The 18,459-nt window shown below is 45.3% G+C and overlaps 1 protein-coding gene across 5 annotated transcripts in view; it reads left to right on the top strand.

Moving 5' to 3' along the window:
- Positions 1–18,459, top strand: part of PFKP (phosphofructokinase, platelet) — a 185,923-nt gene that overhangs the window by 79,826 nt on the left and 87,638 nt on the right. For all 5 annotated transcript variants that reach the window (XM_063922151.1, XM_063922153.1, XM_063922154.1 and 2 more), the window contains exons 8-12: positions 4,300–4,395; positions 7,090–7,182; positions 12,639–12,764; positions 14,544–14,608; positions 17,213–17,282. In XM_063922151.1, the coding sequence (XP_063778221.1) occupies positions 4,300–4,395; positions 7,090–7,182; positions 12,639–12,764; positions 14,544–14,608; positions 17,213–17,282 (450 nt within the window). The remainder of the gene's footprint in view (positions 1–4,299; positions 4,396–7,089; positions 7,183–12,638; positions 12,765–14,543; positions 14,609–17,212; positions 17,283–18,459) is intronic.

Here is an 18,459-nt window from a genome sequence, read left to right as displayed (position 1 = left end):
AGGAAATAGAACGGGAATCTCCAGACAAGAGACGGCAGCTTCCCACAAGAGAATTCTCAGGCTGTATCCTTTCCCCACTAGGGCCAGGATGTGTTGAGAATCTTCCCCTAGGGTGTCCTGTTTGCACAGACGGTAGCACTTGCTATTCTCAGGGATCCTGCAGATAGCGTGCACATTCTAGTATACTACCCAGACCGGCGATTGTGTCGGCATGGGTTTATAGCGCTGTGGCAGCGTGGACAGGTACCTTATCAGCAGAGATTGAGACCCTAGTAAATATATTAAAGATGCTGTCTTAAATGATAGATATATAGTTATAAAGCATGCCCAAAGAGACATGAGTATACTGGGTCCTAGAGTCAAAGCTATGTCGATCTCTGCTTGACGTGTCCTGTAGAATATGCATTGGACAGATGATGCCGACTTAAGAGGCATATGGAAGGCTGAGGATTGTGTGGAGAAGGGTTCTCGGGCCTGGTCTCCACAGCTATAGCTGGTAATTCTGCTAGTTTGCCTTATATTCCTGCACAGCATAAGAAAGCACGACATTATTAAATGCAGCCTTTTGAATAAAGAAACAAGAAAGTCTGAGGTGCGTCCTTTCTTGTCAGAGGCGGGATCAACACAGCTAGTTCCCAGGAACAGAAGTCCTCCCCGGCCCCTACAAAAATCCACCTATGCCGCTGGGGCTCCACAGGCGGAGCTAGGCCCCGTGGGGACACGCCTTCGTAAGTTCAGCCACAAGTGGGTTCACTCCCTGTTAGGTCCCTGGGCAATAGATATTGTGTCTCAGGGATACAAGCTGGACTGTGAGAAGATGCCCCCACACTGACGGCCCTGCGGGCTTCCCCCCAAGAGGGGGAGCCAGTGTTAACTGCAATTCACAAATTGTATCTTTAACAGGTGGTGGTCAAGGGTCCCCTCCTTCAACAAGAGGGTGTTATTATTCGACCATGTTGTAATCCCGAAACCAGACGGTTCGGTCAGACCCATATTGAATTAAAAATCCCTGAACATATACCTGAGAAGGTTCAAGTTCAAGATGGAATCGCTATGAGCGTTCAGGGCAAGCCTAAAAAGAGGGAGACTTTATCGTGAATCGGGTCATAAGGGATGCATACCTTCATGTCCCCATTTATCCACCTCATTAGGCGTACCTCAGAATTGCGGTACAGGATTGTCATAACCAAGGTAATGGCGGATATGATTGTGCTCCTGCGGAAGCAAGGTGTCACTATTATCACGTACTTGGACGATCTCCTCATACAAGCGAGATCAAGAGAGCAGTTGCTGAACAGCGTATCACTTTCTCTGGAAGTGTAACGGCAACACGGCTGGATTCTTTATATTCCAAAGTCGCAGTTGGTTCCTACAGCTCATCTGCCTCTCCTAGGCACGATCCTAGACACAGACCAGAAAAGGGTTTATCTCCCGATAGAGAGAGCTCAGGAGCTCATGACACTGGTCAGGAATCTATTAAAACCAAAACAGGTGTCAGTGCATCACTGCACTCGAGTCCTGGGAAGGATGGTGGCATCATACGAGGCCATCCCCTTAGGCAGGTTCCATGCGAGGACCTTCCAATGGGACTTACTGGACAAGTGGTCCGGATCACCTCCTCAGATGCATCGGTTAATCACCCTATCCCCCAGGGCCAGGGTGTCTCTCCTGTGGTGGCTACAGAGTGCTCACCTTCTCGAGGGCCGCAGATTCAGCATTCAGGACTGGATCCTGGTGACCACGGATGCAAGCCTCCGAGGGTGGGGGGCAGTTACACAGGGAAGAAATTTCCAAGGTCTGTGGTCAAGTCAACAGACTTGCCTTCACATCAATATCCTGGAACTAAGGGCCATATACAACGCCCTAAGTCAAACGGAGATCCTGCTTCGCGACCAACCGGTTCTGATCCAGTCAGACCGCAGGGGTTCGTGTAAACCGCCAAGGCGGCACAAAGAGCAGGGTGGCGAGGGTAGAAGCCACCAGAATTCTTCGCTGGGCGGAGAATCAAGTAAGCGCACTGTCAGCAGTATTCATTCCGGGAGTGGACAACTGGGAAGCAGACTTCCTCAGCAGGCACGACCTCCACCCGGGAAAGTGGGGACTTCATCAGGAAGTCTTCACGCAGTTTGCAAATTGATGGGAACTGCCTCAGGTGGACTCCATGGCGTCCCACCTCAATAAAAAGCTAAAAAAGGTTTTAAGCCGGGTCAAGGGACCCTCAGGTGATAGCTGTGGTCACACTAGTAACACCGTGGGTGTTCCAGTCGGTCTATGTATTCCCTCCTCTTCCTCTCATACCCAAGTGCTGAGAATTGTAATAAAAGGAGGAGTGAGAACAATATTCTTTGCTCCGAAGGGGCCAAGAAGGACTCGGTACCCGGAGCTGCAAGAAATGCTCTCAGAGGACTCAGGGCTTCTGCCTCTCAGACAGGACATGTTGCAACAGGGGCCCTGTCTGTTCCAAGACTTACCGCGGCTGCATTTGACGGCATGGCGGTTGAACGCCGGATCATAGCGGAAAAGGGCATTCCGGATGCAGTTATTCCTACGCTGATAAAGGCTAGGAAAGACGTGACAGCAAGACTTTTTCACTGTACATAGCGAAAATAGGTTGCTTGGTATGAGGCCGGGAAGGCCCTACAGAGGAAAACCAGCGCGGTCGATTCCTGCACTTCCTACAGTCAGGAGTGACTATGGGCCTAAAATTAGGATCCATAAAGGTCAAGATTTCGGCCCTATCCATTTTCTCTCAAAAAGAACTGGCTTCACTGCCTGAAGTTCAGACGTTGTTCCGGGGGTGCTGCATATTCAGCCTCCTTTTGTGCCACCGGTGGCACCTTGGGATCTTAACGTTGTGTTGGATTTCCTGAAATCCCACTGGTTTGAGCCACTTAAGACCGTGGAGCTAAAATATCTCACGTGGAAAGTGGTCATGCTATTGGCCTTAGCTTCGGCTAGGCGTGTGTCAGAATTGGCGGTTTTGTCATGTAAAAGCCCTTATCTGATATTCCATATGGACAGGGCAGAGTTGAGGACTTGTCCCCAATTTCTCCCTAGGGTGGCATCATCATTTAATTTGAACCAGCCTATTGTGGTGCCTGCGGCTACTAGGGACTTGGAGGATTCCAAGTTGCTGGACGTAGTCCGGGCTTTGAAAATTTATGTTTCCAGAACGGCGGGAGTCAGAAAGTCTGACTCGTTGTTTATTCTGTATGCAGCCAACAAGGTTGGCGCTCCTGCTTCGAAGCAGACTATTGCTCGCTGGATCTATAGCACGATTCAGCGGGTTCACTCTGCGGCTGGATTGCCGCATCCAAAATCGGTGAAAGCCCATTCCACAAGGAAGGTGGGCTCTTCTTGGGCGGCTGCCCGAGGGGTCTCGGCTTTACAGCTTTGCAGAGCTGCTACTTGGTCGGGGTCAAACAAGTTTGCTAAGTTCTACAAGTTTGATACCCTGGCTGAGGAGGACCTTGAGTTTGCTCATGCGGTGCTGCAGAGTCATCCGCACTCTCCCGCCCGTTTGGGAGCTTTGGTATAATCCCCATGGTCCTTACGGAGTTCCCAGCATCCACTAGGGCGTCAGAGAAAATAAGAATTTACTCACCGGTAATTCTATTTCTCATAGTCCGTAGTGGATGCTGGGCGCCCGTCCCAAGTGCGGACTCTCTGCAATACATGTATATAGTTATTGCTTAACTAAAGGGTTATTGTTATGAGCCATCCGTTAAATGAGGCTCAGTTGTTGTTCATACTGTTAACTGGGTATGGTTATCACAAGTTGTACAGTGTGATTGGTGTGGCTGGTATGAGTCTTACCCTGGATTCCAAATCCTTTCCTTGTTGTGTCAGCTCTTCCGGGCACAGTTTCCCTAACTGAGGTCTGGAGGAGGGGCATAGAGGGAGGAGCCAGTGCACACCAGATAGTACTAAATCTTTCTTTTAGAGTGCCCAGTCTCCTGCGGAGCCCGTCTATTCCCCATGGTCCTTACGGAGTTCCCAGCATCCACTACGGACTACGAGAAATAGAATTACCGGTGAGTAAATTCTTATTTTTTCTAGTAAAGCCTGCAGAATGACAGGTAGAAGCTGATTGGTTGGTACTTTCTCTCCAAGATTTGATAAATCTCACCCATAATTATGTATACAATCCATATTGTTTGGGGAAAAACATGTGGTTGTGAGAGCATGCTGGAACATGTAGTTTTGCATAAGTTTGAGAGCCACAAGTTAGCCAACCACTGGTAATTTGCCAGCTGAAGCTATACTGCAGTTAGTATTTGTTAATGTTCTTTTTCTTAGAACCGTGCAAGAAAGAAAAGATTGAATATCATTATTGTCTCAGAAGGAGCCATTGATTGTCATAACAAACCGATCAGTTCAGAAAAGATTAAAGATGTAAGTACTATAGTGTTGTATTGGATTTTTTATTCACATTGTACCAGCCTGGAAGTAACTAGTATGCAACAGTGTGCATAAGGTCTGATCTTAAATTATTGATTAGTATAAGATTGTTTGGGCAAAGCAGCCTCTGTCTTGTGTCTCATTGTAGCATTTTATGCAATTATCCTTGACGTAATCACCTTATTGTACTATATATACTACAGTATGTTGGTAACAAAACAATAATGAGATAGCTAATGTTTCCATGAATAATTTGTGTAAAAGCTATCTTCAGCCAAAACATAAAATTTGTTATGCATGATTTATATCGTATTCTGTAATTCCCCCTCCCCCATCCTGAGCTGTCTCTTCATGGAGCTCTGATTTTAATGATGTTTCAGTTGGCATTTATAAGCATAAAGTCTTGCCAGATCAGTGGGTCTCCCTTGTTCTGCTGGAATCACAGTGGCAGACTCGGGTTCCAGTACTTTTAGCCCAGGTACAAAATCATTATTACATGATGTTCAATATAAACCTCACCCTTGTGCCATCACTGGGACTTCCTTCAGCCTAGTGACAGCCAGAACTGATTCAGCTTGCTCTCATATATCTGCATTAATAGATCACACTAATAACAGTGATCTACATGTAACAGTTCTAATACAATAGCATTTACAAAAATGCATTAATGCTAAACAGAATATGTGTCCCAAATCTTTAAAAAAGGCACCATCATCCCATTTTTGTTCACCCATTATAGGACCTATCCCCACTCACTCCCACCTGTTAGGATTTGTTACATCCATATGAACTTATGTTATAACCGCAAAATAATTTGTTTTGTAAATATTATCTAAAAGTAAATTAATAGAATATTGTTTTTTTATTATATACTGTTAAATACAAACAAATGTATTTGAATATTCTAGTAAAAATCCTGTCTGTCCCTTTAAAAAAACTGTATAAAATAGAACACTAATGCCCAGGGAAACTTATACTGTATATCTCTAAACCATAACACTATTAAGAGTGATAAGAGCATACAGTATGTAAAGATGAAAGTGATGTGGGACAGGCTAAATAGGTGTGGAAGGGAAAGTGTCAGTGATGTGGTACAGGTAACGAGGTATAGAAGGGAAGGAGTCAGTGATGTGGGACATGCTAAATAGGTTTGGAAGGGAAAGTGTCAGTGTTGTGGGACAGGTAAAGAGGTAGGTAAGGTGTCAGTGATGTGGGACATGCTAATTAGGTGTGGAAGGGAAAGTGTCAGTGATGTGGGACATGCTAATTAGGTGTGGAAGGGAAAGTGTCAGTGATGTGGGACATGCTAAATAGGTGTGGAACGGAAAGTGTCAGTGATGTGGGACAGGCAAAATAGGTGTGGAAAGGAAAGTGTCAGTGATGTGGGACAGGCAAAATAGGTGTGGAAGGGAAAGTGTCAGTGATGTGGTACAGGTAAAGAGGTATAGAAGGGAAGGTATCAGTGATGTGGGACATGCTAAATAGGGTGTGGAAGGGAAAGTGTCCGTGTTGTGGGACAGGTAAAGAGGTATGGAAGGTAAGGTGTCAGTGATGTGGGACATGCTAATTAGGTGTGGAAGGGAAAGTGTCAGTGATGTGGGACATGCTAAATAGGTGTGGAACGGAAAGTGTCAGTGATGTGGTACAGGCAAAATAGGTGTGGAAAGGAAAGTGTCAGTGATGTGGGACAGGCAAAATAGGTGTGGAAAGGAAAGTGTCAGTGATGTGGGAAAGGTAAAGAGGTATGCAATAGGTGTGGAACGGAAAGTGTCAGTGATGTGGGACAGGCAAAATAGGTGTGGAAAGGAAAGTGTCAGTGATGTGGGAAAGGTAAAGAGGTATGGAAGGGAAAGTGTCAGTGATGTGGAACATGCTAAATAGGTGTGGAAGGGAAAGTGTCAGTGATGTGGGACAGGCTAAATAGGCGTGGAAGGGAACGTGTCAGTGAAGTGTGACAGGCTAAATAGGTGTGGAAGGGAAAGTGTCAGTAATATGGGACAGGCTAAATAGATATGCTAGTGCAGACAAACACTGGGGCAGATGTATTAAGCCTGGAGAAGTGATAAAGCAGTGATAACGCATCAGCCAGTCAGCTCCTAACTGTCAATTTACATATTGGAGCTGATTGGCTTGTGCGTTATCACCTTGCACTTTATCACTGCTTTATCACTTCTGCAGGCTTGATACATCTGCCCCCAATGACGCAGAGGAAGTGGCATCGATGGGAAAGAAGAAACTGTGTGTTCTAACATTTTACACTTCTATAACGTTTAAATCTGTAGAATAAACTGTTTGAATTGATAAACCTTCTACTCTGGGAACTGTACTCTCTATTTCTCTCTAGGAATATACCTGACAGAGATTGTCATCATTAATTTAAGCACTGGCTTATAATGATACACCATCTGGCTGCCATTAATGAAGAGAATTACAGTATGTGTAATCCTCATTCCTTAATTAGAATGAGTGTGATGAAGCAAAGTAATTGTTACGTGAATTATGTAACCAGTAAGCACAGCATAACAATATATTTAAATTAAATTGCATACAGTAAATTAAATTTAGATTTGTACATACAGATTTATTTGCTGTTTGGTAAGCTGACCATCAATACCATAATAAAGGTAATGAAATGTTATGTTTTATGTTGAGTAGTGATCATGAGCAAAAATATCTGTTCTCTTTCAGCTTGTGGTTAAATGCCTGGGGTTGGATACACGAGTGACAATATTAGGCCATGTCCAGAGAGGAGGAACACCTTCAGCCTTTGATAGAATTCTAGTAAGTTACATTATAATGGTTACCTATTGTCAGCCCAGGTTACTGCATTCTGGGAAATAACTCAGAATTCTGGGAATTGTGTAGGAGTTATGTTACAGGGTCTGGACTTATCCAACTGACATAAATCCAAAGATGTAAATGATACAGAACCACAGTCAGACCCAGACTTATGTAGTATCATGTTCTGTCCTGCATGTACGTTTTACTGTATAAGGATGTTAGGAAGGAAAATTATATATATATATATACTAGGTGCTTCATCGTGCCCTACGGGCGCTCTTCACACCGTCGTAAGGGGCTACGCCCCCTTAACCCCTGTACGCCGTTCAATATATGTATTATTTGAAGTATTACCTGCATTCCTAGTTTTGTGAGTGGTTAAATGTTGCACAATGAAAGGGAGTTGGATGATGAAGGGGGCGTAGCCCCTTGCGGCGGTGTGAACAGCGCCTGCAGGGCACACTGTACAGAATGCAGTGGGTGTGGGGGGGAACGCGGATGGGGGAGGGTGTCGTGAGGCGCTGCGGGTGGGGATGTGCGGAGGAGTGGGATCCGGAGGCGGTATGGGTGGGGGAGGGGCGGGGTTGCTGCGGGTAGGGGAGGGGCAGGTATGGGGATCTGGTGGATGGGGTTCCGGAGGCGCTCTAGGTGGGGAAGGGGCGAGTGCGCCGCAGGTGGGGTAGGGGGTCCGGAAGCGATGCGCGTGGGGGAGGGGCAGGTGGGGGGGGGGTGCGGCAGATGGAGGAGGGGGTCGGGAGGAGCAGCAGGGCTGTGCGGGTGGGGTAATGGGTCAGGAGGTGCTGCGGGTGGTGAAGGGGCGAGTGCGCCGCAGGTGGGGTAGGGGTCCGGAAGCGATGCGCGTGGGGGAGGGGCAGGTGGGGGTGTGTGGCAGATGAAGGAGGGGTCGGGAGGAGCAGCGGGGCTGTGCGGGTGGGGTAGGGGGTCAGGAGGTGCTGCGGGTGGTGAAGGGCAGAGTGCGCTGCGGGTGGGGTAGGGGGTCCAGAAGCGATGCGCGTGGGGGAGGGACAGGTGCGGGGGTGCGGCAGATGGGGGAGGGGGTCCGGAGGCGGTGCGGGTGGTTGAGGGGCGGGTACAGTGGGGCAGCGGGTGGGGTAGGGGGTCTGTCCCCCCAGCCAGGCACATCTCCCCCCCTTAGGCAGGCACATCTCCCCCCCCAGGCAGGCACAACTCCCCCCCGCCAGGCACACCTCCCCCCCAGCCAGGCACATGTCCCCCCCCCCCAGGCAGGCACATATCCCCCCAGGCACATTTTCCCCCTCCCCCCACCAGCCAGGCACATCTGCCCCCCCCCACCAGGCAAATGACCCCCCCGCCAGGCACATGTCCCTCGGCAGCCGGGGAGCACACCAGTGTGCGCTGTCCCCGCTGGTGCTTGAGCCGCTGTGCTGCACAACTTCCCCCGCCAGCTTATCTCCCTCGGCAGCCGGGGAGCACACCAGTGTGCGCTGTCCCCGCTGCCGCACATCTCCCCCGGCCAGGCAGATGTTCCTCCCCCCCTCCCCCCCCCCCCTCCCCCGCCAGGCTGTACCGGGAGGACCGGACGGAGGACTGTGGCGGCAATAGGAGCGGGGGTTGCCTCTCTCCTCGCTGGGGCAGGCGGCAGGGGAGAGGCGCCGAGGCTCAGGCGGGGAGCGGGAGTGACTCTGATCATCCCACATCTGTGATTCCGCCCAGCGTTATGGCCAGGCACAGAGTCACAGACTTGGGCTCATATATAGGAGATATATATAAAAATGTAATAGGGTCCGAGTTGCCGGAGTTGACTGTGGCACAGCAGGAACCAGCATGCCCTCCTAATGCTGGTCCCATTTGTGCCTCTCAGAACAGTAACAGTAAGTTTGGTAACTGCTCTTATCCAATTAGTAATGTCATCCAGGTGCATGAAAGAGAGGGGTTATTTTAAAAAAGAAACACTAGTATCCCCCAGCTGTTCTGAGAGGCACGGATGGGACCGCATTAGGAGGGCTTGTTGGTTCCTGCAGTGCCACAGAAGAATATAAGGGTATCTCCAGGTAGGCTTGCTCCCAATTAGCTACATTTGTGTATGTGCCATTATCATGTGGCCATGTACTAAGCAAATATATGTTGTTATTAGTTTGAGGATGAGCTTGGGGCGCGGTGCTCCCTGGACTGGTGGGGCTAGGCTGCTTTGGGGTAGCACACTGTAACAAGCACACTGTAACATTTAATTTAGCACTTTGTACGTCACTTTAATATAATTTTCTACTAATCACTTTTTTAATTACACTTTTCATGTGTATCTTCTATTTTATATATATATATATATATATATATATATATATATACACTGCTCAAAATAATAAAGGGAACACTAAAATAACACATCCTAGATCTGAATGAATGAAATATTCTTATTAAATACTTTGTTCTTTACATAGTTGAATGTGCTGACAACAAAATCACTCAAAAATTATCAATGGAAATCAAATTTATTAACCCAATGGAGGTCTGGATTTGGAGTCACCCTCAAAATAAAAGTGGAAAAACACACTACAGGCTGATCCAACTTTGATGTAATCTCCTTAAAACAAGTCAAAATGAGGCTTAGTAGTGTGTGTGGCCTCCACGTGCCTGTATGACCTCCATACAACCCACACAAGTGGCTCAGGTAGTGCAGCTCATCCAGGATGGCACATCAATGCGAGCTTTGGCAAGAAGGTTTGCTGTGTCTGTCAGCGTAGTGTCCAGAGCATGGAGGCGCTACCAGGAGACAGGCCAGTACATCAGGAGATGTGGAGGAGGCCGTAGGAGGGCAACAACCCAGCAGCAGGACCGCTACCTCTGCCTTTGTGCAAGGAGGAACAGGAGGAGCACTGCCAGAGCCCTGCAAAATGACCTCAGCAAGCCACAAATGTGCATGTGTCTGCTCAAACGATCAGAAACAGACTCCATGAGGGTGGTATGAGGGCCCGACGTCCACAGGTGGGGGTTGTGCTTACAGCCCAACACCATGCAGGACGTTTGGCATTTGCCAGAGAACACCAAGATTGGCAAATTCGCCACTGGCGCACTGTGCTTTTCACAGATGAAAGCAGGTTCTCACTGAGCACGTGACAGACGTGACAGAGTCTGGAGACGCCAAGGAGAACGTTCTGCTGCCTGCAACATCCTCCAGCATGACCGGTTTGGCAGTGGGTCAGTAATGGTGTGGGGTGGCATTTCTTTGGGGGGCCGCACAGCCCTCCTTGTGCTCGCCATAGGTAGCCTGACTGCCATTAGGTACCGAGATGAGATCCTCAGACCCCTTGTGAGACCATATGCTGGTGCGGTTGGCCCTGGGTTCCTCCTAATGCAAGACAATGCTAGACCTCATGTGGCTGGAGTGTGTCAGCAGTTCCTGCAAGACGAAGGCATTGATGCTATGGACTGGCCCGCCCGTTCCCCAGACCTGAATCCAATTGAGCACATCTGGGACATGTCTCGCTCCATCCACCAACGCCACGTTGCACCATAGGCTGTCCATGAGTTGGCGGATGCTTTAGTCCAGGTCTGGGAGGAGATCCCTCAGGAGACCATCCACCACCTTATCAGGAGCATGCCCAGGCATTGTAGGGAGGTCATACAGGCACATGGAGGCCACACACACTACTGAGCCTCATTTTGACTTGTTTTAAGGAGATTACATCAAAGTTGGATCAGCCTGTAGTGTGTTTTTCCACTTTAATTTTGAGGGTGACTCCAAATCCAGACCTCCATGGGTTTATAAATTTGATTTCCATTGATAATTTTTGTGTGATTTTGTTGTCAGCACATTCAACTATGTAAAGAACAAAGTATTTAATAAGAATAATTTATTCATTCAGATCTAGGATGTGTTATTTTAGTGTTCCCTTTATTTTTTTGAGCAGTATATATATATATATATATATATATATATACATATTATATAGCCTCTGCTTCCTAATATTCACTATAGCCTCACACTGGTGTGCTGCCTTGGGGTGTCTTGCCCTTGGGTTTGTGGGGTGTCGCTCCCCGGACTTAGACTTAATGTTAAGTACCCCTAGTACTCTGAGACGCCTTGTAGTTGGCCTGGGGGCTTCCCATAGCCTTGCAAATGTATGCAACTGAGATCTGTGACATTTCTACCACCATGTAGTTATCAAATCCAGTTGCTGATGTCATCCTGTGTGCTGGGGGATACTAATGTTTCTTGTTAAGAATAATAACCTTGCCTGAAGGCGAGCCATGTGAGGGAACGCAGTGCACTAATTGGGGATTCACTTGCTCAGATGGCGAAAATGACACCAATAAAATGCAAAAATGGTTTGTCTACCTTTCATATGTCGACCTAATGACCATGTCGACCTTTTGTTCATGTCGACCTTTTCACTGTCGACCTAATGATTGTAGACCTTCTCACTGTAGATCTATTGATCCGTAACCCTTTTTTTGTAACATGTATTTCTACTACATTACTGATTAGTTTAGCTTCATTTGTGTGTCAGCTTAATCATGAGAGTGGAGAGACAGCTATATTTATAATATGTAACCTTTGTGCTTGTTACAGTATTTGACCTGAAGGTTCAGAATTAATACCCTTAAAAGTACAGGAATGAAATTGGGATTTTATGATTATTAAATTATCCATTATTTATATGACATCACAAAGGTTCCGTAGCGACTAACAAAATACATAGACAAATGAGCAAAACAAGAAAACAGTAACTTACAGTTCAAGACAATGCACGACAAGTACATGGTATATAGATATTTCTGCATTAGGAGACAGGACACTGAAATAATCCTCAGGATGACAGAATCTGAGGGTAAAGTGTCATTAAACTATTCCCATGGTATAGAGACATTTCTGCATTAGGAGACAAGACACTGAAATAATCATTAGGATGGTAGAATCCGAGGGTGAGGTGTCATTGAACTATTCCTAAAATGATGCTGTTCTGCAGAATTTCACCTGGAAGCCTATTGACTATATGATGAGACTTGAGGAGATAAAAGCTGTACACCCTGCTGGATAGCTGGAATTATGCCCTCTCTTACCTCTTTTACATGATCACATACCCAAAACAAAATCTTATTTTATCATGGGCCTGATATGTATTTGGCAAGGAAACATACCGTTTTAGAAATCAGTATTTGTGCTGGCGTTTTGCTCTTCTGTGGCTCACAAATAAGTCTTAATATTTCTAATGCTGATTATTTATCATCACTACTTTGTACATCACGTGTAAAAACATGATCTAGACTACACTATTACAGGAATCATATGAGGATTATTTCCTTGTATTTCCATGAACTATGTGTGCAAAATAGGCTTCATTAAGTGTGACACAGTCATAGAACAGAAAGTGAAGCCACTATTAAAATAGCACCCTCTATATTTGAGAAGCTTTAGGATTAGATCTTGTCTAGAACCTTACGTTGTAAGAACACTGTGGCTATTCTCTTCACAGGCCAGTAGGATGGGAGTGGAATGTGTCCTGGCCTTGCTTGAAGCCACACCAGAAACCCCTGCCTGTGTGGTATCTTTATGCGGAAACCAAGCAGTACGCCTGCCTCTCATGGAATGCGTACAGATGGTGAGTTGTTAATCCACTTTACAGCTGAATATTCATTAAAGTACTGTCGTGAGCAATGGGAAACAGTCACTGGCTGTGTTTAGTAGCAGAACTTGCCTGGCATACCATCACAGTATTCAGTTTCAATGCAAGCTCTGCCCAGATTTCTTATCAAGAGAGGCTTTGATCTAGCTCTCTGTTCCTTGCTGTCTGGTTTATTGATTTTAACATTAAAGTGGGAAATCCAATTGCGGGTGAAGTGTACGAGTTGCCGTTGTAGCGGTGTTGAAAAACCGGCAACTGTGCTGCATAGCACACCCCTCGCAGCCCCTTCTCGAATTCACAGTTTTGTACGAGTTCCAGCTGCTGTAAAGTGCGGCTGTTTCCTGCGCTAACTCGCATTCCCCATTTTAGGGAGAACTTTTATTATTTAGCAAATCAGTCTAGATAGTATTTTGGGGATATTATTTAGAGTAGTACAAAACTGTATGAAGTTGAACTAATGCTAAGGGGTGGGGGGGATTCAATTTCTGGCGAAGGAGTTACATATGCAGACATTTGTTATGTTAATTGCATGCTGTTAAATCAGAAAATAAAGAGGTTTCATAACGACTTTAATAATATACTGTAACATTTTGTCACGGAACTTGTGCTGTCCCCCGTAACACCCTCCTCTTTTATATTTTATTCCCCTTAGTCTGTTCCTCTGTGTTTTTGATATTTCAGCATTAACCACAATATTAGTCACTCCATAATACTATAGATTTTAAAAGTATAATATTGCAATAGTTAAGGGGCATACACACAGTGAGATTCAGGCTAACCCCGATTCTCACTATGCGACAGGGGCTAGGTCGGTATTGCAAGCATATAATAACTGTGTTTGCGATACTGACTATGTGCGATTTTGGCTAAGTGTCATTTTTGACTATCTTTTCTATGAGATAGTCAAAATTGACTTGCCTGCACAGTCTATCTAGGCTTGCGATGCCGACCGCGCATCGGGATCGCAAGGTGACTTTCACCTTGCGATCTGCACTAACTTTTCTTACGATTTTGACTATATAGTCAAAATTGTAAGAAAATATCTCACCATGTGTACACACCATAACAATTCCAACACATTTGTAACCATTGCAAGATTCAGTTACTAGCAAGCATACAATTACAGTAACTCTGGGTACACACTAGACAATAAAGTGGATGATATGGCTGATATCTACACATCTTGATATTGTCCAGTGTGTATGCACTGTGTCACTGGCGATGCGTGCTCCCGTGTGTCGTGAGCGACCTCGCCGCTCAGCCGTGCATGCATGTCCGATGGCTGATATCGCCAGCGAGGGCTATGCTGCTGAATACAGCATGGCCCACACTCCACCTCCTCGCCGTTCCACATCATTCGTGGCATCAGCAAGTGTGTATGCACTTGCCGATGCCACCAGTATGTAGGGACCCGCTGCACATGATATCGCTGGGTACACACTGTTGTCTAGTCTGAACCCAGCTTAAAACTGGGTACACAATAGACGACGGAACCAGGCAGTGGGGCCGGCATCGGCATGTGCATACACACTTGTTGATACCGCCAGCAACGACCAATGCAGGGGGGGGGTTGGGATGTTGGCCATGCTGCATCCGACAGCATGACCCTCGCTGGCGATATTGGTATTGGCCACATCATCAACTTTATTGTCTAGTGTGTACCCAGCATTACACAATACAGTAATACAACATCGGGACTGAGATACATTTACAGACAAGGCGTATACATGGCTAAATGCTCTATTTTGTTTAAAGACTCAAGAGGTGCAGAAGGCGATGGATGAACAGAGATTTCAAGATGCTGTAATGCTGCGTGGAAGGTACAGATCATATTATATTATTACCTTAATTTATTGTTAGAATATCTATGATATTAATAGTTATTGTTACATAAAACTTGTTACTTTGTATAGATGTGTCCATACACATCTAACCCCAATACAACATGCAAGATGTCCGTGTGACTGAGCCACTCTGGGAGGTGCAGCGTACAGTCTACTTTCAATTTTGTATCTTATTCACATCGCAGACGCAGTGAGGCCCCACTCACAGTGCGCTAGAGACACGGCGCTGCGACTTTACCCGCACAGGAATTAATATTATACATGTACAAAGGTACGGATGACGCACAACAGAACTTGGCATGAGAAAATGCTGTGGCCGCCGCATCCTAGCACTTTGTACACAGAGTCAGACTCATTCAGACGTACAATTGTTGCACATAAAATTGATTAGTGTATCTAGCAGAGTAGTTTTGTCTCTTTCAGTTGTTTTATTTCTGAGAATAAGATGCAGAAAAAGACGCCCATCGCAGCCAAGTTGTCCGGAACCTGGCGTGCTGAGAGGGGCTGTTTGGCGCAGCTGAAGCCACGGTGTGTGAGGACACGTGTAATATGTAAAGGTCTGCACTGAACCTGAGGACACCATATTGTTTGGACAAGTGCCCCTACTTATTGTTCTTTCCAGATACAACAATCTGTTTCACAACAATTGTCTCCCGGCGCTATTTGTACCTTATTGAATAAACTCAGAAATAGGACGCATTTATAATCATCAGCTGCTGAGTGTTATTATGCTTGTGTAGGCATAAAACAAACCGGGTCTCCAAACACATAGGAGAACCAATTAACCAAATACTAAAGGACACTCTGCGCTAATCGATACTAGCAGGCCTGAAAAATTAGAGTGAATTCACGTGTATATAATCCAGGAATCTCGCTGGTAAATTACCGCTAGTGTCCGGCGCTTGCACAGTGATAAACAGGGATATCCACGGTAGATAATACTGTCATCGGTTTTTTCTCTAACGCGTTTCGCTCATTCCTGGAGCTTCCTCAAAGAGTCTTACAAGGAGTTTGTTGAGACTTTTTAAATAATATCAAGTGATGAACTTTTTATCCCAATGCATGGTCTCTTTTAATTGACAAGCGGAATATATTTGGTCATCTATAAATACACCAGTGATGAGGATAATCTCTACATAAGAGACTGTGGACCTAGTCTATATTTAATATCCGATCCGCCTATATACGGATTTCCACCATATAGCCGGCTATATAGAAAAAAGATCTGATTAGGTTACATATGTGGTCATTTGTGCATATATACAGTTTTTAAATATTAAGTACATGTATGTATCTATTTTTAGGTCTATAGGATCAATTCATTGAATAAATTGTTTTCTTTTTTATATACACGTGAATTCACTCTAATTTTTCAAGCCTGCTAGTATCGATTAGCACAGAGTGTCCTTTAGTATTTAGATACAACAATCTGGTTAATAATGAATGTGGCCAGTGTGCCTATTGATATGGCTTGCACAGTCAGCTGTTATTGACAGCCTACTTCAGTCCCCTCGGTGTAATGCTGGCAGAGGGTAAATCACTGCTTTACTTTGTATAGAAGAAGGGTTTGCAATTCATTTCCCTCCTGTTCTTTATGTTGTGCTAAAGTATCAGAAAGCAATGAAACCTAAACGGAATTGTACTACTGTTTCCTGAGAAATATATCCTACAGCTGCCTCACAGCTCCAGCGGATGTAAAACTGGATATCTGTACTTGAAATCAAAGTTGACCAAATACATCTCTGGTAACAGAAAGGAAACATGTGATCCTCATATCTAGTTCTGTGTTTTGCTCCCACTGTCAGCTATACTTTCCATTTAATAAAATCTATGTAACTTTTATGTGCTTAGTATTAAAGATATAATAATAATAATAATAATAATAATAATAATAATAATAATAATAATAATAATAATAATAATAATAATATAAACATACCTAAAAATGGTTCCAAGCATGGTCCAATAAATGGCACATATAGATGCTGACGTAGACTGAGTGTTACGCCCTTCTGTGAAATGTCAGGAAATTGGATGTGCACATATGCACCTGGGCAGATCTGTATGATTCTAGTGCTTCCATCTGCCTGCTTCTGAAGAAGCAGAATTGGGAAAGAAACAGTAATTCTTTTGAAGGCTGAGTACCAGTTGGTGATAATGGCCGCCAGCACTAGCAAAGCACTTCTGATTGCCTGACTGAAAATGCACAGTTCAAACTGATAAGTGCTTTCTCTGTTGCTCTGGCTTATATTATGCGTCTGTGTACGTATTATAGTTGTGTTGCACTGTTAGAGAGACTTTTGAAGTGTTATTGTTATTGTAATAGTGAATGTGTGTTTTTCAAGCAAGACCAATGGCCATACAGTAGGTGCATGTTACATAGGCTAGGCGTATATTGGGCACATCTGCTGCTGGTGCTGAACCTGTCCACTATCTACAGAGCCTGCTGATAAGACAGAGGAGAGACACCATTCTGTAGTATTTCTTTGAACCTGTGCTGCAATGTTTTCCAGATGCCTATGGGAACTGTAGCTATAACATATTACTTATACAAAATGTTTTTTTCTGTTCATGCTTTAGGAGTTTCGAGAACAACCTCAACACCTACAAACTCCTCTCTCATAAGAAAAATATATCTGAACTTCCTAAGGTAATGACTACCCTGAGATCCTCTTTACTCCTGATGCTATTGTGTCATCTACAGTAGTAGTAATGTATGAATTAATTCGTTAAGTAATCACATTACTTGCATGATACACTGTGGAGTTTTTTTGTTAATCTTTCAATATATTTGCATCAGTTGCTGAACTTCAGATAAAAACTCACAGTAGGTCAAAAGTGCAGCAGTAAAATAATAGAAATAAACTCTACACCCAATGCTTCTAGGAATAAATTATAGCTTAGACATCACAGACTTATTATAAGTGATGTTAGCTCTATATGTGATATGAGGAATATTTCTATAGAGGCCAGGTGTAGAAGTTTCCCATAGCAACCATTCAGTTTCTAGCTATCAGTTTATCAAATTTACTAGATGAATGATAGCTGAAAGCTGATTGGTTGTTATGGGCATCTTTTCCACTTGTCTTCTATAGAAGGTTTGATACATTTGCACCATAGCGTGTTCATCTCTGCGAGAGGGCTCACATTCCTGTGCTAAACTAGGACATAACCAATGCAAAAATGTACTGTATAATGCAGACTTATGCTGGGTACACAATAGGACAACGGATCGGCCGTACAGCTGATCCACCGACCTGTCTGACAATTGGCAAGTTTATACACACTTACTAATTGTCGACCCAATGTGTCGTGCCTGAAGTAACAACCGGACGGGCATTTACATGTGCCCACCCCTTTGTGATGTCAGTCTCCGTCGTGCAGCGACCACCCATACACACAGCATGATGCGATAATATATCTGCAGACATATTGGACTTCAGCAGTGCTGCACACCCGATGTTCTATGTCTGTGAACGATGTCATTCACAGACCTATTTCTGGTACACACTCGCCGATGTGCCCACGATGGGTGGTATTCATGTGACCGGCGGTCGGGAGACTGACGGTCACATGACCTCCACCGACATCCCGCCCCCTCACTATCCCGATGGTCGGCATGCCGACCAACAGGGACTATTTCCACTCCAGGGTGCCCACCCATAGAGTGGGAATAGAACCGGTCGCCACCGAGCCCGCAGCGCGGCGAGCAAGCAAGGGGCTTGCTGCACTCGCCCCTCACTGCCGGGATCCCGGCATCGGTATGCTGCCGGGATCCCGGCGTCGGTATGCGGACTGGTGGTCCCCTGACCGCCGGTCAGACATAC

The sequence above is a fragment of the Pseudophryne corroboree genome, chromosome 5, assembly GCF_028390025.1.
Source record: "Pseudophryne corroboree isolate aPseCor3 chromosome 5, aPseCor3.hap2, whole genome shotgun sequence".
NCBI lineage: Eukaryota > Metazoa > Chordata > Amphibia > Anura > Myobatrachidae > Pseudophryne > Pseudophryne corroboree.
This window is presented reverse-complemented; position numbering and strand designations above follow the sequence as displayed.